General features: G+C 39.3%; 1 protein-coding gene across 4 annotated transcripts in view; it reads left to right on the top strand.

Moving 5' to 3' along the window:
* smarca2 (SWI/SNF related BAF chromatin remodeling complex subunit ATPase 2) overlaps positions 1-24491 on the top strand; it is a 58153-nt gene that overhangs the window by 17958 nt on the left and 15704 nt on the right. For all 4 annotated transcript variants that reach the window (XM_069139154.1, XM_069139151.1, XM_069139153.1 and 1 more), the window contains 15 exons: positions 97-244; positions 3303-3466; positions 5148-5214; positions 5320-5430; positions 7913-8155; positions 9842-9955; positions 11307-11411; positions 12525-12611; positions 13036-13082; positions 15086-15252; positions 16944-17107; positions 19468-19695; positions 20117-20194; positions 21319-21537; positions 23040-23263. In XM_069139154.1, coding sequence (XP_068995255.1) covers positions 97-244; positions 3303-3466; positions 5148-5214; positions 5320-5430; positions 7913-8155; positions 9842-9955; positions 11307-11411; positions 12525-12611; positions 13036-13082; positions 15086-15252; positions 16944-17107; positions 19468-19695; positions 20117-20194; positions 21319-21537; positions 23040-23263 — 2166 coding nt within the window. The remainder of the gene's footprint in view (positions 1-96; positions 245-3302; positions 3467-5147; positions 5215-5319; positions 5431-7912; positions 8156-9841; positions 9956-11306; positions 11412-12524; positions 12612-13035; positions 13083-15085; positions 15253-16943; positions 17108-19467; positions 19696-20116; positions 20195-21318; positions 21538-23039; positions 23264-24491) is intronic.

Below are 24491 nucleotides of genomic sequence, written 5' to 3'. Positions count from 1 at the left end.
ATCAGTTTGGGGGATAGGATAGTTTCACGTGCTCTCACTCTCTCTCACACTTTTTTATTTCTTTAATTTTTTTAAAATCATGGAACACGCATTCAGTTCAGCCAAGCAGGATGTGGATGATGAGTACAGTGTTGCTGCTGGCCAAACCAGCTCCCAGTCGTACTACGGTGTGGCTCATGCTGTCATCGAGAGGGTGGAGAAGCAGTCGTCACTGCTGATCAATGGCTCACTCAAACATTACCAGGTACACACACACACACACACACACACACACACACACACAAATGTTCGACACAGACGTTTGAAACTGTTTTTCGCTGTTTCTAACTTATTTTTAAATAGTTGCTGTTGTTATATTAAATGATTTATTACTTTTCATCCGGTTTGTTTTGATTTGATTTCAGATTGAATATGTCTGCCAGACAACGTTTCACTTTTGCATTTTCGTAATGGTTGTGTTGCAAAAAAGCATTTGAAGCCTTGAACGATAAATTGCCTGAGAAGAAAAATCAATCAAACATGACAGTGATTTAACAAACAAAACAGAGGTGCCACTGTAATGGATTACTTATTTCCAGCAAATAATAAATAGGTTTACAAGCATTGACAGCAGTCCAGTTTCCATTAATGAAAGTATTGGTCGCAATATAACAATCTGAATCTATACAATCACTGGTGTGCTCATTTAAAAGCTTCTGCTGCTGTCCAGTGTTGTGCCAAACTGTGTGTTAGTCTATGTCCAAGCATTTGGAAGTGTTTCCTTCTCGTTGTTCATTTGGTTTGCCCGCAGATGTGGCTACCACCAGGAGCTTCGGCTTGAGCTAGCAGGACACTCCAACTGTTTTTGGACAGTTTGTTCCAGTTCTGGCGGCACAGTTTGACCCATTGTTGCCACTTCCAGAAGTCTCATTAGTTTCAAGTTTCATTTGCTCTGTTTTTGAACTTGCACAGTGTGTGCTTTTGCAAACTTTTTCATTTCAACCTTCTTTTTTTTTTTCTTCTTTCGAATGATGGTGTGTCCCTAGTCTACCATTACCAGACCTATCTCCACCGTATTATGCCACCTGGTTCTGACTGAAACCGTTTATCATTATGGTACAGGAGAAAAAAAAGATCTGGGTTGTCACAGTTTGCACCACCTACTGTTTACGCACTGAACTTCTACGATTCAAACTACTGTATTTCACTGAGCTTCTGATCTATTGACATGAATATCATGTATTTGCATAGCCAAACACCTCAGCACCACTGTGGGCACATTGTGTTTTTAGACTAAATAAAAAAGGAGAGCTCTGATTTGCAGCAAAGGTGACGATTAACAGTGATATTTATATATTCTAATGTTCAAGGCCAATAAATGGCTCTTCATGAGGTATTTGTGTATTACTGAACTATTATTAGACTTACACCATAACAATGGCCTAAAATAACCAGAGAAAGAAAATGTAATTGTAATCTGCAATTATCGCTTGGTCCAAATCTTTGTAAAAAAAAAAAAAAAAAAAGTGGGTCAGAACAACCAGAGAAACGTGCTGGCCTGCATACTAATAAATACTACCGAATATGACCGGATGCAGTAGGACATCCTGGTATTTTTGGTGTACATACTATGTATCGGGACATACTAAATATTTTTATGGAATTCTAAATAGTATGGTAGTATGGGTATCAGAACGCAGAGCAAATAGGCAGTCACAGGACCTACAACAGAAAACACAGCCGGGGCCGCCACATTCGGACATATACAAAGCATTTTATGAGATAATCAATGAAATAATCTTCAAATTTGCTGATAATGAAAGTAACGGATACAGCCCAACAAATGTGTTTTTCTTTTTCAGTAGCAGTAAAGAATATTAGAAAGGAGGATGATGACTTTAGCCTCTTCTCTTTTGTGATAATGTTTCTGTGGACATTCAAAAAGCTGTGGAATAAATAGCAGCCGCTGTCCGTCCTAATCGGTTTTCATCATGCAGGGTTCCTGACTATTCTTGTGCCTGTGTGGAAGAACTATTGGCTGTCACGTGGGTTTGGTCATAGATGGAGGGTGTGCGACCAAACAGATCTCCTGCTGGCAAAGGACTGCGCCATAATCTTAGTCAAGCTTAAAGACAGCTATCTGCCATCTTTTTTTCCAGTGTGACTCTGTACTATTGTCTTTTCTGCAGTGTCGATGGCTGTGAGGAATTGGATTATAACCAGAGATAGGAAACCGGCAATTGAGTGCAGCCAACATTTTCTTCTTTCTTCCAATCAGGTTGCAATTTCAGTGTTGCTCTGATTTATGGTGTGCTAGGCTTTAAATAAGATATGTTGGCTACTCCTTTGGGAGATTTCACCTTCACTATAATTGGATCACTTCTCTGCAGCTCCAGCGTCAATCTGAGTGACAAACCTAAATTGTCAACAAGGCTTCACAGAAGCTCCACGTTTATATAAGACGACGCCGAGTTATTTTTGTCCCTGCTAGACTTTTTCTCTAAAATTAACACAGCTGACAGACATGTAGCTAAGTAACATAAAGGTCGTAATTGGTCCCCATTTCTGCTTCCAGTGCCCTCCTGCCCTTTCCTGTTCTTCACACTGTCTTCAGCTGATTGTTTCCCACAGGCAAACTACAAATTCTCGAACACGGTTGTTATTTTTCTACCAAACCTGAATCAGAAATGGATATAAAATGCCATTGTGGCAATAACATTGAAGGACTCTGAAAAAGGTCAATATTAAAAAATGTCAAATTAACTTCTATCCACACGTCTAAAGGTTTGTGCTTTTGCAAGTGGTGATGCAGAAGAAACTTAAAAGCTGCAGTGCAGAACTTTTCTCCCCCTCCTTCGGCCAGTAAAACTAATTACAAAGACAATGATGTCATTGGGGTCTGCTGTTACCTGGTCTAGTGGGACACTCAGAGCTCTTTCTTGTTAAATCTCTTAGTGTCTCTAAGTGGCAAGAGATTGAACAAGAAAGAACTGGCCATGACAAATTACAATCATGGTTTTGCTTCTTATTATTTTCATCATCTGGAGAGCTTTCTCTTTCCTTTGGTAGTTCGATTGTCATACCTGCACTGTAAAGCAAAGTAAAATTTGGCCAGCTAAAATGATTGTCTCTGACATGCGCTCAGACCTACAGAATGTACTTTTCCTTGATGTGGCACATCACTGCTCAAAGAGTTCTTTCTCTTGATCTTTTTATGTTTTTTCTTGTTTTCTGTTTACACATGCAGAAGAAGTAGAGCTTAAAATTGATGTCTTCTCTGAAAGCATATGTTGAGGCATGCTTTATTTGTCTGTGTTTTCCAGGTCCAGGGGCTGGAGTGGATGGTGTCCCTGTATAATAACAATCTAAACGGCATCCTGGCTGATGAAATGGGGCTCGGCAAAACCATCCAAACCATCGCCCTCATCACCTACCTGATGGAGTACAAGAGGCTCAATGGTCCCTATCTCATCATCGTCCCCCTCTCGTCAGTACACTTAACCTCATCTGTCATGGCTTTTTTGACGTCATGACATTTTTAACTGTGCACAGTGTTAAATATTACTCATGATAATTATTTTGGAATGAAATACGCTTACCCCGTCAACTGAAATCACCCAGCCTGCGTTGGACAACAGGAGAGTCAGGAGTCTCTTTCTTGTTTGGGACACTGATCAAATTCAAGTATCAGTTACTCACACTTAGCTGATTACTGGTAATGAGAAGTCAAATGGCCATCATCCACACTACGTACTTATCCTAAGCAGGTTTTCATGCTGGAAAAGATTTGAAATGACGTTTTCTCAAACCAAACAGTATGTATATAAAATAGGGTATATTTTAGAGAATGCTGGTTCCCATCAGTCGTGTTCTCCCACAATGCAAAGCTCTTCAAAACAACGTGTGGATGAAAAGAGCTCCAGGAAGCCCTCGGAAAACAAAATTAATGAATCTTAGGTGGCGTTCTAAAGTCATTGTTTTACCTAGGATTGAGTTGTAGTGGTAGAAGGGAAGATCGAGAGAGTGCAAAAAAGTGTTTGCGCTCACAATGCGTGCCATCAGGAAGTTTCTACGTATCTGCTGGCACAAGAAGAGCTTGTGAAACAAGCATACAGTATATGTATAGTACATTTGTGCACAGCAATGAGTGGGGAAATGTCTGTCTCGCTAACATGGTGTCTCAAGATTTAGGAAAATAAACTTTCATTGCACACAAAAATTATAATATTTACAATATGTATTGACATTTATTGAACAGCGTATAAAATAACAGCTGTATGCAGTAAGATCTGAAGATTCAAAAGTCTTATTCACATTAGTGTCCCCAAAAATGACATCACTCAAACGTGAAGCAGGTGATATGTTTCTAACACAGCACGTTGAAATGAGGCTGTAGCGGAAAAAAATTCCCCTCGGGGATTAATAAAGTAACTACCTAACCTACCTAACCTAACCTAACCTAACAATGAGCAACGATGGCTCAGTTTGTTAAATGCCTGTTGCTTAAACTCCTCTCCCAGGTATCTGCTCGTATTCTTGTGCGTTTAACGCTCCTGTATTCTTCACGTCGTTGTAAAACATGGCTGGTGAAAGCACCCTCAGTGCTCACACACCTTTTGTGCAATGTCACATTCCATCTAATTAGTATTCTTGCTCAGTAGTGATGTATGCAGGTGTTAAAGGATTAGAATGAATAATAGTTTTATTCAGAATTTGTTATTATTACTGAGAGGAGCGCTTCAATTTGAAGTGAAACAGAGCACGCCTGCGATCAAATCAACTGGTTTTTTTTTTAACATGCACAGTGAACACGTATGGAGAAAGAAATTTGCCAGGTTTTGAAAAAAATATTGTCGAAGAAAATTCTCTAATTGTAAGCGGTAATCAAATTGACCCTTTTAAAAATTACTTGAAGGCCACTTAAAAGTTTTTTTTTTCCCTCCGCTGCTGTTTATCAGGTACATTATGAACCTTGATGGGAGACATTTCATTGCTTACTCAAGTTACTCCTGACTCTCCTCTGCATGTCGTAGTATGTACGAGTTCTGAAGCACTCATCCACAGTAATTGAAGCTTTAGGCTTTGAAGAGTGTGACTTTTAACTGCTGTAGATTAAATCCACTTTCTTTTTGTGTGTCCGATGATTGTTGCTGATTTTTTGTTCCCAGGACTTTGTCGAACTGGGTCTACGAGCTGGATAAATGGGGACCCTCTGTGGTCAAAATTTCATACAAGGTAAGAAAAATCTCTTTTCTCTTTATTTTCCTCTGAGACTTTATGATTGCTTTTTGCTTGTTTACCACACAGAGTTGTCTTTTCTTTGTGTCTCCTTCATATTAGGGCACCCCCGCTCTGCGTCGTGGGCTTGTGCCTCAGCTCCGCAGCGGGAAGTTCAATGTCTTGCTGACCACCTATGAATACATCATCAAAGACAAGCACATACTAGCCAAGGTGAAAGTGATCCTCTTTGCTTAATACCCTTTTTTTCCTGCACCTCACGGTGACAGATCAGTCTTCACACACGTCCTCTTTTGTCAGTTTTCCATCCAAATTTAGTGCAAATTTTGGCATTATGATTGGCTGGCTTGTGGTATTGCTGTGTAGCTTTCTTGAGAACAGCTCGTCCTGGACGTTGGCGAAGACACGTTCGAGCATGTCTGCCGCGATGCTCTCTTGAACTGCAGCTGGGTGGTGTGTCTACGCCCTGCTGCTGCTGCCTGTTTATTACAGTTTATTGATATTAACGGTGTCGGGTGTCCAAAACTGCCCGTTCGGCAATATGATTAGCTGGCTCGTGGTATTCCTATATTCAGGCTTTTCCCAGGTTTCTTGAAGACTCGGGGGTTGTGGTCCTTTTCAGTGAATTTTGGACGTCAGCAGGCCGTTGTCGGGATGGGTATTAAAATAAAATAAAACTTTTCAGCCAGGTTCTTTATCAATTCTCTCATTGGTTCTTCTTGGAATATTTATATTTGAAATATGACAAAATGTTTACAATAGAAATGCACTATAAACTCAATAATATCTTACTAATATTCTTTACATCAAAATAATGAGTGAAGTTAAGAACGAATGAAGAACAGACATCAGTCACTTTACAGTCGATGGTCACTGCTGTGTCTGCAGTCGAGGGAGGACGGGCTGGTTTGGGAGTCATCTCTTTGGGAGTTTGACCAGTTTTGATAAACTTCACAAACTAATCTCAACTCTGTCCGCTGCGATGCTCTCTGGAACTCTGGCTGCGCGGCGAGATTTCCCTACCGGTTGCCTGTTTATTGAAGTTCATTAATATTAAATGTGTCGTATGTCCAATTCACACCAAATTTGCCAGTGCACACCATCAGCTCGGGTCCATATATATATATATATATATATATATATATATATATATATATATATATGCACCAACAAACAAATAAGACCAGAAACTGAAAAGAGGCACGAAGAGGCGCTTCTCAAACGACAAATTTGTTCTTGGTGGTCGAGCCACTCTCTCTCTATATATATATTATATATATATATATATATATATATATTATATATATATATATATATATATATATAAATAAGTGCATGGAAAATAATTTCCCGACACACTTCATCTGTCTTTGTTTGAGCTTGTCTGACCGGAGAGTCTGGGGATCTCCTGGGGACATACAGCATAGTACAGCAGCACATGACATTATAATCGGGGGCAAGTCCACCAGGAGCTTTATTGCCAAATAATACAATCAATTAAACTAAACAAAAAGCAAGTATGACTTTTGAAATATGTGCAGTCAGTTGTTTTCTTTGTTCCAGTTAAAACCTTGGCAGCAGCAGCACACTGTTTGAAGTGTAATTGATGTATTGACTTCCCAGGGAGACTTGTTAGTAGAGTGTGTCAGCGGTCTATTTTACTTGTGAATTAATGCTCAAGCTTCAGTATCTTGAAACATTTTTTTTCTGATATTTGTAATGCTCTTTTGATGGCGGATACTGTGTAAGCTCTTCTGAGTGTGTGCGACCGGAAAGTTGGATCACAATCATTCATATGCTGACAGTTCATTAAAAAACTACAGCATTAGTTTTAGTTTTATTTAGTTTGAAGATATACCTTGGATCACACATACATCAGTACAATCATTCATTTTTGAGGAACTATACATGCAGTGGATGCAGCTCGTCTGTATGGTAGTAGTTAGTAGGTAGTTAGTTGTTGTTTAATAATGACATCAAGGCCGTCAGATGGTCGTTGTTGGTTGTTTTCTCCGACAAGAGTGTTGTTATGTTGTGTTTATAGTTACTTGGAAAGACATTGAACGAAAGTTGTGCAGCATGAATGTATGGTTGATAATGTGCAGAAACTGCTTGAACTATTGCATAACTATGGCTTAATCACAGTGTTCAGTCCACGGTTTGAAGCTGCCCTGCAAGGCAGAGTGGGTCTTAGCTGATCCTTAGCAGGTGAACATATTAAAGTGGTCTCCGTGTTGATTAGCTAGAAAGTCCAAAACATCCCCCAAATTACTATCGATGAATGGCAACTGTACAGCCCTATTTAGCCATGTACTTTTTGTAAGATTTCAGTTTTGAAATTCAACTGAGTTCTATCATTTCTTTTGAAGCTTTAGTAAAAACAATGAACATTTTGCAACAGGGAGCCCAAATACTTCACAGAGTAATCATAAAGGGTGCCGTGTAAATAAAGAAGAGGGAAAAACTGTGCCCACAAACAGTCATAAACATCAAAGAGGGCGTAAGAAGCTTCTCATTTGTATTCAGTATTGTTGTGTAGTCAATGTAGAAAATCAAAAACGTGTTCTCTGCAGAAACTCCTGAGCTCCTCTGCTGTCAGAATTAGTTCGAATGCAAATTTGGAGATGGGGTCTGTGGGTTTACACTTTTCTAAAGTGTAGAAATACGGGTTCAATAAGTTTCTTTCCACCTGCAGATCCGCTGGAAGTACATGATTGTGGATGAAGGTCACCGCATGAAGAACCACCACTGCAAGTTGACCCAGGTGTTGAACACCCATTATGTGGCCCCCCGGCGCCTCCTCCTCACCGGTACTCCACTGCAGAACAAGCTGCCCGAGCTGTGGGCCCTGCTCAACTTCCTCCTGCCCACCATCTTCAAGAGCTGCAGCACCTTCGAACAGTGGTTCAACGCACCCTTCGCCATGACAGGAGAGAGGGTAACCACCTGGAGTCTTAAATCCTGATCAGCTGCAGGGTCATTATATTGGTCAACTAGTTTCAGCACATTTTATTAGCGAATTTTATTATGCTACTTTGGTTTTGTCTTGTTTATACTGAACACCATAACCACACCAACAACAAAGCATCCAAGATTATGCTTTGTTGTTAGTAATTAGATTCAACAGCTTTTTATGGTTGATGAATTTCATAAAAAATCAGAGAAGACCAAAGTAATGTGTATTTCTTCAGAAAAAAATCTAAAGATACATTAACAAAAAACAACAATTGATGTTACCCATCACAAAAACCAGCTTGAAGCTTTGTCCCTTTTTCATCTATTTACTTGGAGATTTAGTTGCAAATTTATAGGTTTTTATATATATATATATATATATATATATATATAAAATAACTAATTTTTCTGATCTTGTCTGTACCGTTCATCATCGAAGAAGGTTTCCACAAATTGGTCTGTCTTCAAATCACTTCTCCCTCTGACATTTTCCTTCCCAGTAGTCGCAACGGTCATTTCTCCTGAAAAGGAAGCAAATGAAAGTTATTTAAGTCATTAAATTAAGTCAGTCCATTGGTATAACAAAGCCCATTTACAGGCATAAGAGGTTTATTTTACGCACCCAATTAACACCCGGAAAGTATTCTGAATATGAATGAATGTCATTATGATTTACCACAGGGAAATTTTCTCTCCCCGGAGGAAAGTTAAAGAGAAGGTCGTTTATGAATTAGCATACTTATTGGTGAGTCAGGCTCTTTTTGTTTTGTTTTTTTGGTACAAGTACCAAATGGAACTTGTGACACAGCGCTGCCCTCTTTGTATGCGGATCACTATGTTGAGCTGTCCACCATCAGATGGCATCAGAGGTGGAGGAAATGTATGGACCCAATTTGCTGTAAACAAAAAAGATAAATGCTTTTTTTCAGACCACAAGTCAAACAGCTGAAGAAACGAGAACAAAACAAAACCTCAAAGCCTTCACAGCTCCAGCTAGCCAGTTTCTTCAAATTACACTGTTTTGCAAGTTTGCAAATGTGTTTCTGGTTGAACTCCGACTAATAATTCTCTTTTAAAAGAAAAATACAAACAAATATCAAGTGTTGGAACTTTGGAAAGTGGTAGGTGAGCAGCAAACTTCCATAACCAAAAAAGTCAATGGAAATGAACACTCTTTACGCTCCATTGTTGTTTCTCTGCCTTTCTACAGTGGCCCTGAGGGTCAAAACGCAGCGGCAGTTGATTGGTTGTCTGGCTGGACAGGTGTTATGTGAACTGTTGTCGTGTTTTCTGAGAATCCGTCGGAGGAGCCAACCAGGAGTCAGTCGACTCGGCTGGTGGGAATCTCAGTTGCCCTTCGGCCCCTGTGGGCTCGATGGAGAAGGACAATAATGCCTGCATGTTTTTATGTTGTGGAAGTGTGTGGGACATCTCCGAAACTTTAGTCAGAATGAATGAAGCCCCATCTTTTAATCCGGTACCTATTTCTTCTTGATACGTCCATGATTAAGGCATAGTCACAAACTGTTGATCCATCTCTAATGTATCCTGTTTGTGTCCGGGGGTTAAGCTGCAGTCAGCAACATGTCAACTGCTTCAACCATCTGCCTTGTCGTCAGAACATAACAATCTGCGAGGGATGATCACATGTTCTTTCTGACTTGTTTAGGTCGACCTAAATGAGGAGGAGACCATCCTCATTATCCGCCGTCTGCATAAAGTGCTCCGCCCTTTCCTGCTACGCAGACTGAAGAAAGAGGTGGAGTCTCAGCTGCCCGAGAAGGTGGGATTAAAACCAAACTTTTTCTACTTTGATTTGATGTAGCATGTTTATATTTGCTGCACGATTTGCTTCGCAGAAAACTTTTACTGTTTCTTATTGAAATCACTACATTACAAATCAGCATTGACAGCTACGAAACAGGGAAAATGATGTAATGCACGTGTGGGTGTCAGTTATCTAGCGTATTTCAAGGTCACATACCGCCAATTTAAATGCAAGTATGTTTATATTCACTTTGGGGCAGGACACTCTTAATGTGGCACCACCTTTGCTGATTTTGAAAACAACTTCGCTTTAGGAAGTAATTGAAGCTATTTTTTTTTAAGCTGTCAATGTTAATTAAGGACATGAGACCATCATGTCAGAGCTGTGCAGTCATCTGAAATATATGCGCTGCTTTCTCATGAAGATCATATAATATCTGTGGCCCAGGTGTACATGTATTGAATGTTTTTGCAGTCTTCAAAAAAGCAGTCTTCTTTAGAGGTTACACGCTGGAATAAAAGTACTTTTTGTCCCATATTTTACACTTTTTGAAGTTTTAATGTCAATGAAAAGATTAAGTTCCATTAAAAAAAAAAAAAATCTCAGTATAGTTTTATATCTCTCTAAAGCTTCTCCCTGGAGCTCTTCTAAGGCTGTTGATTGATATCGAACCTCTTTTTTGATTGGCTGATTCCTTTCCACAGTAGGTGACACATGCTCAGACTGACTGCAGGTTTGCTGAAGACTTATAGCTTGCTAGCTCTGTGATGAAATGAATGCTTGGGGCTTTCTTCGACCCAAAGGTTTGGACAATTGACGTCCTGAGTGTCATGAATCTGAAAGTGTAAATGTAACAGGCTGAATATGGGCAGGTCAGATTTCAGTTTTTGTGTCAGTTTTGACACTTTCAGAGTATTTTGTAGCACCATGACCTGCTTTGTAACCTAAGAAGAACTGAAATCTGAGTTTATACAATGTGGGACCCGAGTTTCATCTGACAATGGCGACATCGTCTTAACTGAATGGATACAAACAGGAAATTGTACTTAGCCTTCTTGTGAGCTTTCATATTCTTCAGAACATTAATTTATTCAGAAGATGTAAAGTTTGTGAAGGACGCGACTTTGTACCTGAGAGACTCACCTTCGAGACTTTTCTTGTACTTTTACTGGAAGGACAAATAGTGTAACTTCCTTTTCCTCACTTCTCTTGCCTTTGGTTTTCTTTTTCACATTTTTTTTTCTCAAGGTGTCAGCAATGATGTGACTGTGACTATAAAGAATGTTTTGTCAGCTCGAACATCCTCACTGTTGAAAGGACACCACATGCTGCCACTAAGGATTTGTTTTTATTGTCATTCACACAGGTGGAGTATGTCATAAAATGTGACATGTCTGCCATCCAAAAGGTTTTGTACCGCCACATGCAGAAAGGCATCCTCCTCACTGATGGCTCGGAGAAAGACAAAAAGGTAAACATGACCAAGACCCCTGTGGTTTCACTGTCTGTCTTTGTTTTAGCAGGTTGTGTCGTGCTGTCAAACGGAGCCATTTTATATTTTCCTCTTGTCTACTCTTTAACATCAGAAACTCTGTTGTATAACTGTAGTTCTTCTCTGCTTTTGCAGAGCATCATGTTGTGTTTGCTAAATAGTATGTTGTGGATTTCATTTTAACTTCTGATGCTACATTATAGCTTTTAGCATCACTTACGTGAGTGCATCAGAATGTCTGTTACCAGAGGAAAAGCAGCAATACACTGCTCAAAAATCTCAAAAGTTTAAAGTAGTATTCAAAGTGTTTATATCATGTTATTACGCTACCTGCCAATACTTCCTGATGAAACGAAGTCGGCTGAATATGCAGCAAAGAGTTATTTTTTTTATCATATCAATGTGAAAACAGTGTGATAGTGTGAATGAGGTTGCTCGTCATGATTAACGTACAGGGATTGAATTCACAGCTGTGTCATTCGATACTTGTCGGTTGTTGTGATTAACTTACAGAGTCTGCTGGTCCCCTCGGCTTTATGGTGCTTCAGAACGTCTTTCAGTTTTGTTGTTTAGCTGTCCAGTCCACGACCTTACTGTTTGGATTCACTCATTTCTGGCAGCGTTAATCAGGCAGCAAATAAAGCTGTAAAACCCCAGTGTACGCCATCTGATCATCACCTCAGAGCTGACAGACACAGTTAGCGACTACCTGGTGAAAACACACAAGTAATTAGAAGCTAAAGATATATTTCCCTCAGAAATAGGTAGAGACCAAAAACAGAGCTAAAAGATGTGGATACAGGTCTTACTGTATTTTGCAATTTTTTTTGCAATTATGACTCAAAGTGAGTGACAGTGTTGCTCCTTAAAGAAGATATTATTTACATCTGAATGTGGATTACTTATACATCCAGTTCATCATATACACGTAAAGGGTGGTGATAGTTTCAAATTATGGTCACAGCTTGTTTTCATTATCCACAAAAAAGAAAATCAACCATCGGATGTTTACATTAACATCAAGACGAGAGACACTGTTTTGATCTGGAATTTCTTTCAAATGTCTTTTATCTGTGTAATAATTATTTCCAGGGCAAAGGAGGAGCGAAGACCTTGATGAACACCATCATGCAGCTGAAGAAGATCTGCAACCATCCTTACATGTTCCAGCACATTGAGGTGAGTGCTGAATTATTAATTGATATTATTTTCTACACACGCATGTTTGTCTCATTTACCTAATTAAAAGCTATTTATACATTAATAAATAATCATTGAATCACTGAAACTGAAGGCATTTTAAAACTTCACTTCCTTGCAATTCTTGCATGATATAAGAAATTCATCTCATTCCCAGACCAGAATTTTAACCAAATGATCTGTGCTCATTTACACTCACTAACATTTAGGATCCGTCCTTAGATCCGATGAAGGTTGTCAAACATATGATTCATAGATCACCCAGCTAAAATGTTGCCTGACATCACACTTTTTTTCTCAAGATTAGTTCAGAATCTGTTCCCAGTAAAGCTACATTTAAAATATTGATTGATTAATGCAATAGCCTCTCCTTATTTAAATCAGTAAATGTTGTCTGACACAGGAATCTTTCGCTGAGCACTTGGGCTATCCAAACGGCATCATCAGTGGGTAAGTAAACAAAAAAGGTTTGTCCTTTACACACCTCATTTTTCTGTATTTAAATCCTCCAACAGTAGTAACCATTAGAAGTGACAGAGTCCTGGTCCAGCATCAGTCTGCTTTTTGTCAATCAAGTAGCAGGATTAAAAAAAATAAAAATGAAAACAACTTTCATGCTTCCATCACTTTCTTTCACTGGAAGCTGATCAAAATTGCTTTAATGAAAGTGTTTATTAATATACAGTCTGTTTCGATAATTGTAATGGCTTTGGAGATATATTTGCCATTATTTTAGTTGTTTTAATTCTAATATTATTCATACAACAGCTTCCACCTAAGGTCCACCCAAGGACTCATGGCTGCTGATATTGTGAAGGCCAATGTGTTTTTCATCTATTAAGAAAAAACTTGCTGTATCTCTGCTTCCAAACTTATGTTAGTGAGTCATAAAAATATGTTGGACTATCGGGAAAGTGTCACCAGGAAATTACACGCTCAACGATGATCAGATGTTTCAAACTGCTTTTAAATGAAGACGATAAGCGCAGCCTCTGAGGCACCTTCTGATCATGGAATGAAGAAGAGCTCTGTTTATGGCTTTCCTTTATATTTGGAGATTTTTGAATAACTCAAAACATCCACTCATGACGGGCTGGTTTATAGAAATCCGGCTTTTCTCTGAGCTGTTATTTTAAACAAATTACACACATCAAGTCCAACAAATGGATTTGGCAGCCATGTCATTTTATTTGCAACACTGTGCAGTGGCATTGACACGATTTGTCAGTTTGTTTTTCAGTGTCTGTAGAGCTCATTGAAAAAAATATTGGAAAAACCTTGTTCACTTGTGAAAAGCCAGTGTGGCAGTTAATTGCTACATCTCTGCTGTACTTCAGCAATTATTCAGAGCAGCAGTTCACCAAAAACAGAAGGTGTAAAAATTCCTGTTGTAGTCCTTTCGCACTTCATATTTCTGTTGTCGTTCTACTATCATGCTTCAGATTTGGGTTCGAAGCAGTGGACTTTTATTTTTTTTGTTTGACCTGCCACATATAGATCACAATATGTCACACCTGCTTTACAAAATTACAGAAGCAACCAGATGTAATGACAGGAACAAGACATGTGATCTGAGGTCCAAAGACAGCACGACATGATTCAAAAGAACGTGCAGCGTATTAAAAGAACGGGGTTACATTGGTATACGTTTATCTCGGCCTCTCGGGGAGGAAAATAATTGGACGATTTTTGTACTTGAGCTCTCGATCGAATGCTTGAGGCAGGAGGATTTCCACATTCCCACATGATGGTTTTAATACTCACAAAAGTGTGTAATCCAGTAGTGTTTTGAGTTGAGGCAGTTCTGAATCACCACCTTCATACAAGCTCCTGTTTCAAACCTTAAAATGGATGTAGTTTGTCTGTTTTTTTCGTTTGAACATTCCTGTGTGATCGTGATATTCTGTAACTTGCTTTAAAATTTAAACCTGTAAAACTTATACATCCAGCCACAAGATGTGTTTGGCCAACTGTAAATGATTTTAGGAATCATTTATTCATTACAATAGTGAACTGTGGTTTGTCTTTTCCATATTGCTTATGGATATCATGAACCCATCGAAGTTAATAAATACACAAATTACATTTCCTCCTGCTTATAAAATGTAACTATGAAATTTGCTTGAGGTTATATGATTGTGATATTATGAAGGTGCCAGGAGAGGCAAGACTAATTGAAAATGATTGATTTTGCTCACCATCAGAAATAAGTAGCCTTATTGAAGCTGACTTTTCATTATGTTATTTCAGGATGGAGGGAAAATAAAAATCACAGAAACAATATAAAGAGGCTGCCGGTGCCATAACTGCTGTAAAATCAGCGTCGTGGCATTAATTATTCTCCAATATACACCGTTAACTGCTGCCAGACCAGAGACCCCGCAGTCGCTGCAATAATTACTCTCGTTAATGATAATCGATGATACACTTTTGGTTTCATTATTTCCACTCAGGCCCGATCTGTATCGAGCTTCTGGGAAGTTTGAGCTCCTAGATCGCATCCTGCCAAAGCTGCACGCCACCAACCACAGAGTCCTGCTGTTCTGCCAGATGACGACTCTCATGACAATCATGGAGGACTACTTCGGCTATCGCAACTTTCAATATCTACGTCTTGACGGTAAGCTGGCCCAAACTGCACATCAGTGAGAGGTGTCCAGAGTTTATCTTATGGATTGATATCGAAGGTGACCTGTGCACATTTAATTTCATGGGAATCAGCTAAAAGAATCCAATTCTCCGAGTTTTGTCTACTTCAGCCTGCCAGTGTTGCAGTGGGGCTTTCTTTATTGACAGCTACGCTTTACTTTTTGAACATGTCAGTATACATTCAAGGGAACAAGTGCACTAAGTAATCGTGACTCCATAAGGAACTTGATAACAGGCCAAATTTAAACGTGCCTGTTTTGTGGTTAAAGTGCTCTCTGCAAGCTGCTGGCAACGATCCTTTTAAACTCTGTAACCAAAATATGAGCTGCTTCTGTAGTTCAAACAACTCCAGCACAGTGATACATTTTCTCTCATATTGATTGCAAAAAATATATATATTGGTAAATCTAAAAGTATACGGCTTAACTCATAATTAGCAATTACCAAATGGTCAAGGGCCAGATCATACTTTATACCTGAAAAAATGTTTAGACTTAGTTTAGGAAGTGCCACTCTATGTTCTCGATCCGTTATTGTTTAAAGCGCTGTGTAAACATGTCTCAGCAAGACAGAATTCCCATCTCATCCGTCCAGCATGATGCTGGCACTGAGCATCTGAAACGAAAGGCAATCCTATGAGCCACCTCAGTTCACTGCTGAGATGTTATTGATTTATTTCTGGCCTCTTCTCGAAAAACACAATAAAATGTGAAACATGTTAGCAAATTTGTTTCTCACTCGCGTTTACTTTGACTGCTGAGTGTGAGCGACAGATTAAATGTTTTTCCCCAGCAGTGAAACGGGTAGCAGCACTCAGCAAACAAACAGCACAAACAAACAAAGATCTTCCAAGGGAGCTCAATTTTGAAAAAGTCCAGTTACTTGCGTGTCCCTCGTTTTAAAGACCATTACCCCCGAAGACATCTGAACTGAGCGCAGGCCTCACATCGCCCTGCACTCACTCACAGTTTATTGTGTTTTGCTTTTTGGCTGTTGTCCAAAATTTTGAGAGAAGCTTATAAAATGGTGCCCAACCAAAGGAAGAAATTTAAGGAAACAGTGGATGACAATCAGCTTTTACACCGTCTGCACGACACTTATAGAAAGAAACTAAATTATAAGAGTTATCTGTGATGTGCAGCGGTGGACTGTGAACCTCTTGGTTAGAATAATTTAATCAGATGTATACAATTCCATTTTGACCCAGTTTAATTAGGGCCACCACATGCCCTTTGAAGACACCTCTGAAACAGTATAATTGGTCAGAGATGAGACTCGGTATACAGGTGATATTTTTACTTTCTTGAAGATGATACACTCTGGATCAGAAGAAGAAATTCAAGCAGACTTTTCAAAGTAAACTCAATAAACTCTGCATTTAAAGATATGCTTCTGACGACATATAACCACATAACGAATTGGAACAGAAAGTATTACAGGTTAGAAAAGAAATCTCCAATGTGTGTATTTAATAACCGTTTCTATTACTGTTAACTAAATATTCTTCTGGAGTAATGGCAAAGTGGGGCCCAACCAACTCAGATAATTGCTTTAAAGCAATTGCTTTAAAAAAAAAAAAAAAAAAAAAAAAAAAAAAAAATACTGCATTGTATAAGATGCTAAAATGTAAGAATAAAAGAGTAAAAATCTTTTATGTTTCAGGGACCACCAAGGCTGAGGACCGAGCGTTACTGTTGAAGAAGTTTAATGAGGAAGGATCCCAGTACTTCATCTTCCTTCTCAGTACCAGAGCCGGAGGTCTTGGCCTCAACCTGCAGGCTGCCGACACGGTCGTCATCTTTGACAGTGACTGGAACCCTCACCAGGTACGTCCACCGTTACATTTTCCTATTATAATCTGTACCGATAAAACATGATGAATTATTATAGAAGTGGTCTGTATGTTGTTTGTAGTGATTGCAGTACTTTTGATAGAGTAAACAAAGTGAAACAGATTTGAAGGGATATTTTACTGGATGTATGTCTATTATTTAGGCGGTCAAAGTTAAATTGTGTTTTCTTTACTGAATATCTGCTCTGAGTTTTCGTGCTGGTTCAGGTGGAAGAAAAGTGCCACAGTTGAAAATTGCAGAAAACACACAATACAGGCATATTAGAACTATGGGGTAGGCATGTGGCCCTAAAATAATATCACTGCATTTCAGGGTATTTCTGCATTAAAGATATTCTTGACAATATGACACATTATTGAAAAATATTTAGTGTTATTTATATATTCAGTTAAAAAAAAACAACAACAACATATTACTGTTGTTTTCTATGCATCTGATATTCAGCCTTTTTTCTTTGGAATTTTTGTTATATTATTAAAATGACACTAATATTATTGTGAATGATACAATGGCCCATTCCTAATTACAACACTACATTAGTGTACTTTTTTTTTTTTTTTCAAGTAAAACAAACAATACAAGCACAAAGTGAATACTGCCTACAGGTATACGTGTGTTGAGCTCAAAGGTGACTATCAGGGTTGTTGAGGTGCTGGATGAACTGAGCACTGGTGTGTGCTTTTACAATTTGCCTCCTTTTGACACACACACCAGTGGCGACAGAGCTGCCATGCAAGGTGTTCACTGTTGCCCAAGTATATTTTATATATATTCAACCTTTATGATTCTTTTTGGAAATCATTGGCACTGCATCCTCTGGGCTGAACAGGAGAGGGACCACCCAGCTTGTTATCAGCGCTCATTTCAGAAGTCAGCATCTGTCATGGTACAGGAATGCATTAGTGCACATGGCATGGGTCGCTTGCACATCTGGGAAGGAGCCATGAATGCTGAACAACATATTCAGGTTTTGGAGCAACATGTGCTGCCATCCAGACAACGTCTCTTTCAGGGAAGGCCTCGCTTATTTCAGCAAAACAATGTCCAACCACATTCTGCAGGTATTACAACAGCATAGGTCTCTAGTAGAAGGGTCCGGGTGATAGATTGGACCGCATGCGGTCCACATCTGTCACCTATTGAAAACATTTGGCGCATTATGAAATACAGAATACAACAAAGGGAGACCCTGAAGCAGCTAAAATCGTTTATTCGGCAAGAATGTGACAACATTTCAGTTGACAAACTCCAGCAACCGGTCTCCTCGGTTCCCAAATGTCTAGAGTGTTGTAAAAAGAAAAGGTGATGCAAAACAGCAGTAAACATGACCCTGTCCCAACTTTTTTGAGACGTGTTGCTGCCATCAAATTCAAAATATATATGTATAAATGTATGTATATAACATATGTTATAAAACAATACCATGTATCCATTTAAACACTTGATGTGTTTTCTGTGGTAAATGTGCAATTAAATGTGGGATTATGAGATTATCAAATCATTGCATTTTATTTTTAGCTACATTTTACACAGCATCCCAACTTTTTCAGGAACAGGGTTGTAAGTTCTGTCTATTTTTTAATAAATCAGTAATCTTCTTGTTGAACTATTTTCATTTCCCTGCTCTGGCAGGATCACTAAATGCTTCCAGTTCCCAAAAGCTCCAGTTCCAGCTTTATGCAAATATGCTGAACTGTCCCCGAGCTGATTTGCTTCACATTAGTACGCTGCTAACTTGAAAAATTGAAGCAACATTTTGGGTCTCTGAAAGTAATTTGTGACAGGCTTTGTAAAAATCCTCCTTCGGGTATGACCAGAACTCATTGGCTCACAATAACAAGAAGTTATGACACAACTAGTAGGTGGAATCCAGCTAAAAGTCGCAGCTTCAGGGTTATGACAAAGCTGATAGATGACGACATGTGATGTGATGTGATGTGACGCTCGGACTGTGTCAGACCGTCACGTTTAGTTTTTGTTAAGTATTCAGCACAGTGCGCTGTGAAGTCAGATAAACATGTTGAAGTGATTTTTATTTTCTGCTTCCGCAAACGGAAAAAAAAAAAAATCCAACCATAAATATTTGATGTAAAGCTAAGTGATGTTAACTTTTATAGTGATCATGGCAACTACTTTTTTTTTTTTTTTTTTCATTGGTTGTCAGATAAGCAATATTTACCAGATGGAACTGGCCGAAATGTCACCTTAAAAAGTGTCAGACTTACTTGGGGTTAATATTTTATGACGTTTGGACTTTGTTGTCGGTGAAAAGACATAATGCCTATTTCATAATTATGCATCTGAAATGTTTAACTCTTATCTGCTGATCCCAGGACCTCCAGGCTCAGGATCGGGCTCACCGCATCGGTCAGCAGAATGAGGTCCGAGTGCTTCGTCTCTGCAGCGTCAACAGTGTAGAGGAGAAAATCTTGGCAGCTGCCAAATACAAGCTAAACGTGGATCAGAAGGTCATCCAGGCCGGCATGTTTGACCAGAAGTCCTCAGGCCAGGAGCGCCGTGTCTTCCTCCAGGCCATCTTGGAGCACGAGGAGCAGAATGAGGTGAGATCTGGGTTAGTAAATTGTGTGTAATTTGATGTTTTATGACTTATCTTAGAAGTTAAAGCAATTCAGGACCGTTGAGGTATTTGCGACCAACCGTGATTTTTATATAATGAATGTACAAAGTTCGAAATAGATGGTTTTCCCTCCAGTTAATGGATCCGATATGCATTAAAATGGTTTTGATTGAAATATATGAATATCAGCGAGTTATCCATCCTTCACTCATGACATTAGATGGTTTTGTAACACAATGAGCTTTTTGTTTGGTTCTTGATCAAATCTGTACAGCATACTCAACGGATTTGTTTTGAACTGAACATGAGAGGCTGCTGCAACAGTTAAAAATGAGACAGATTATGTTACATCATTATTGTGTTATGGGCGCAACCCTCTGATGTTTTCTCCTTTTTCATTTTAGGAGGAAGATGAGGTACCTGATGATGAAACTCTTAACCAGATGATAGCCCGCAATGAAGATGAATTTGAGCTCTTCATGGTAAGAAAAGTTCATGTTTTTGTGAGGTCGAATTTGCAGTGAACCTGTTGAAACAACAGGTCTTAGAATATTTATTTAACAAAAGCTGACGGCTGCTTCAAGACTATTTTTCAGGTTCGATGTTGTCATATGTTGAAGCACCTTCAGATTTGCGAACAACTGTCCTCTTCCACACACTGCTTCTTGCATAAGTCACAAGTGACTGCATTGCTGTGAAAACGGTATTTACACTTCATGTCACTGACAGTGACACAACTCAGCAGTTTTACACCTCACAGCTGTATTTGCCCATCTCTGTGTAAAATGTACGGCACAGTTGTTGTGTCTCTTGGTGCGACTTCTGTTTTGCTAAACATCAAAAGTCCAAATAAAAATGGGTAAAGCTTCTCTGGTTCTCAAGTCAACCGGAGAAGCTCAAGTCAAGCAAGCCATAGGATGTGGTTCTGTGTTAAGAGATCAGAACATAGCTAAAAGGCTGATGCTGTAGCTGGCAGCTACTTTTAAGATACCTAGATGTTGGAGCATTGGCAGCTAAAAAAAACTGACTTGGTCAAGTTTGACTTGGATAAGCTGTCTGTTTTTTTCTATAAAAACACCTTTAATAAAAACACTGTAACCCCATGAGCCACTGTGATCCCAGGGATCCATTACAGTGACCGAAAGGACGTAAACATGGTGATTACTCAGCACTATTTTCTTCTCCAGTAATGAGATGAGGTGACATTGTCACATGGCTTTTATATCTGTTAGTTCAGTTGTATTAGTTCATACGTATCCCACTGTAACTCCATACCACAATGTAGATGAAAGAATGTGAACACGGAAATGTTGAATGTAATTAAACCACATTATGGCCTGATTTTGTGTGATGCATCCAACGTGTAACGCAGTGATGATATCAGCCGGGGAAATCTGATTCCTGTGCTACAACCTGGCTGTTGTTAACTCCTTTATTTAAAAATTTAAAAAAATTTCCCCTCGGGGATTAATAAAGTATATACCTACCTACTTACCTACCTTATTGATGGATCCAGCTTATTGGACGCATTCTTGTAATATAACATAAAAGAAGCAAGAATATTGTCTCTATCTTCTTTGACCTGATGTGACCCCGCCTCCTTTAGCGCATGGACATGGACCGACGCCGGGAGGACGCCAGGAACCCGAAGCGTAAGCCTCGTCTGATGGAGGAGGACGAGCTGCCTTCTTGGATCATCAAAGATGACGCAGAGGTGGAACGGCTCACCTATGAAGATGAGGAGGAGAAGTTGTTCGGCCGAGGATCGCGCTGCCGTCGGGATGTGGACTACGGTGACACACTGACTGAAAAACAGTGGCTACGGGTAAAAACTGACTTTTAGCATTATCCGAACTTTTTCCTTAGAAATAAAAGAGCAAATGAGGTTCTAAATGTAACCGAACATGAATGGATATCACACTGTATAACGGCAGAAAAGTCCTTTTCCAAATCTTCACTTACCTCCACTGCAGGTAAATACAGCAGTCGTGTAATATGCAGATTGATTTGATTTGTATGAATTCCATTTGGGTAATTCAAAATAACTTCCTCCACACCACACTTGTTTAGGCATTGCGGCGGTGTATTTTACAGTCTAATATGTAATGGCACATTGTTTGTGCCAAGAACCTTGCTTGTTCTCAAACAGCAAAATTACAAACAAGGCGTTATACACAAGTAGCTCATTTATTTTTTATCTGGTCATTAAACCCCATTGAAAGAACAAAAGCAGCAATGTGTTAGCTCTTCTGTCAAAACTTTACAACTTCCCCAGCTTCTTTACAGTCGCCATGACATCTTTCTGTATACGTTTACAATCCTGCTTTTGGAATGAGTTAGATGTGTTGAGCTGTAGATGGTGTAGAGCTTCAGAAGGAAACACTTTGAAAACCACAGGACACATTTTCTTATACTTACAGAAGATCCATTTAAATAATGTGACTATGTCAAGATTATAAAAACTGGATTTATTTAAATGCCCCGAGCGATTATTATCCATTGTCAGCAAATTAAGTCTTGACCATAATCGGGTGCCAAAGTTTTGCTTGGTTTGATGCTGATGGCGCCCAGTCACCCACACCAGATAGACTGTGAAGTGCTCTCCTCCAGCCAGGCAGATCCATTTTACTGAGTGTGACTCAGATGTCTCAGGGAATACAAAAATACGAAACTTTGAGGCCACGGTGAAAGTATGTTGGAGCCACTGTTAGCTACGGTTCACACAAACTTCTTTCTTCTAACTGAAGAAAAATGTCGAGATTCGTAGACTGTCTGTTTCTGATAAGGAAGAAATAAACATGACGTTACTTTTTTTTTTTTTTTTTTTATCATGGAGCAACATATTTCTCAACTTTAATTGGTTTTGGAATATCAAATATAATATTCAAGCATGAAATGAAATGATTTGCGACATCTTTTTTTCAGATAAGAAACTTGCTGCATGAAGTGTCATATTCATGTTATACAAGTATAGTACCAGCTCTTGTGTCAACAACCCAAATAAGATGTTTTATTGTGATTGCAAATGAGTACTTAAAGGTTTATTGTGGTAATTTTTAAACAGTTGTTTGTTTTGTTTTTGGCTTTTGCCCAACAGGTGTGATAAGACATTGGGATTTACATTTGGGGCCACAACAAAAACAAAAATAAATAAAATCATGATATCTAAAGAGTAAGAAGCATATCTATAACCCTCTACAAACTCTGAATCTCATGCCAGAGATGCTTTGTCAAATCGTACTCTGACTAACAATGATCCTACAGCTCTGCATCATGTGTGGACATGTTGACTGACCTCGTCTCTGCTCTGGCTCTTTTCACCTCCAGGCCATTGAGGATGGAAACTTGGAAGAGATGGAGGAGGAGATCCGGCTGAAAAAGCGCAAACGCAAGAGACGTCAGGATAAGGACTCGTCGAGCAGAGAGGACAGAGGCGCCAAGGCCAAGAAGAGACGTGGACGACCGCCAGCGGAGAAACTCTCGCCCAACCCGCCCAAAGTCACCAAGCAAATGAACACCATCATCGATACAGTGATCAACTACAGAGACGGGTGAGGAGATTTACTGCTGTGAAGTCGTCATTAATACCATCATCACCAAATGGCTACGTTCCATTTCATGAATTCATTCCTCCTCAGTCTGGCATGGTGTTTATGTTTATGTTTGTCACACGTTATATCTATCTTATACCACATGTTCTAGTGATACAGCACATTGCTTTTCATTTTTGCCAGGATGTTTGTGTAGAAGTTTACTGACTGGTATAATTTTAATAGGCAAACATCTTTTCTGGACTGGGCTGTTAAGTGAAAGGCACAAGGCCCTGCACCATGAAATCAATTTTACCTGAGCTCCATTGTAAAAGCCTAATGCTTTGACTGCATGTTTAAAAGCATGCTGACAGGACTGAAGAGAGCTCAGTAAAGATCGAATGATCTTTCCACAAGGTGCTGATATTGAGCCGCTAACCCACTGATCTCTAGTTAGCTTTGCACTATTTGTCCTGGCTGAAATTGAAAGTTAATTTTGACTGTCTCACCACAGTAATGGTGGCGGTGTTGGGAAGAGCACAACACAGCAGGAGACTGAGAAGAAATGAGCCAGAAGGAGGCGCTATTTCTGTTTATCAATAGCCAATAGTGTTTAATCAGGTCAACTGGGGTCTGCAGTGATGTTTTTGCCCATATCGTGCTGAGTCCGTATATGAAATGACTTTGGAAAGTTTAGTTTAGTTGGAACTTACTGTCTTTAACTTTTTGGAAAAATACTTTAAAGTTCTACAGGGGATCAAAAGGTACAGATCCACTCCCATGAGAGCCTGTCCTTCTTATTGCTATGGTCAAATGTACCTTTGAGTGGAAAAAAAGTAGACCCATTTGTGAGAGTGTAGCAAATAAACCATGCCTTGATTATCCAACGGAAAGTACAAATTTCCCCCCACTCAGCTGAGTACAACAGAGCAGACATGAAGTCATGTCTGAGGAACAGGAACCTCGTATTCTTTCAGTCCAGTAGTCCATTGAAAAAAGTGTATGGTCTGTTCTGTTGTGTCTGGATGCTTTCTTTTTGCTCATGCTTAAATGCATAAGCATATGCCTTTGAGACATGTACCCATGCGAGGAAGAACATAATTATGCATTTGTGTTCCCTTTGCACATAAATACACTGACCGACTACAACGCTGAAGTGTTTCCAGGAAACTTCTACCTGCTTTTCCAGGAGTCAAATTCTTTCCTCTCCCGTTCGGTGGTTGTTCTTCCCAGAGCATCTCAATCATTG

Source organism: Embiotoca jacksoni, unplaced genomic scaffold, assembly GCF_022577435.1.
Source record: "Embiotoca jacksoni isolate LCO1_2020_lvr unplaced genomic scaffold, fEmbJac1.0.p SCAF_8, whole genome shotgun sequence".
NCBI classification, from domain to species: domain Eukaryota; kingdom Metazoa; phylum Chordata; class Actinopteri; family Embiotocidae; genus Embiotoca; species Embiotoca jacksoni.
This window is presented reverse-complemented; position numbering and strand designations above follow the sequence as displayed.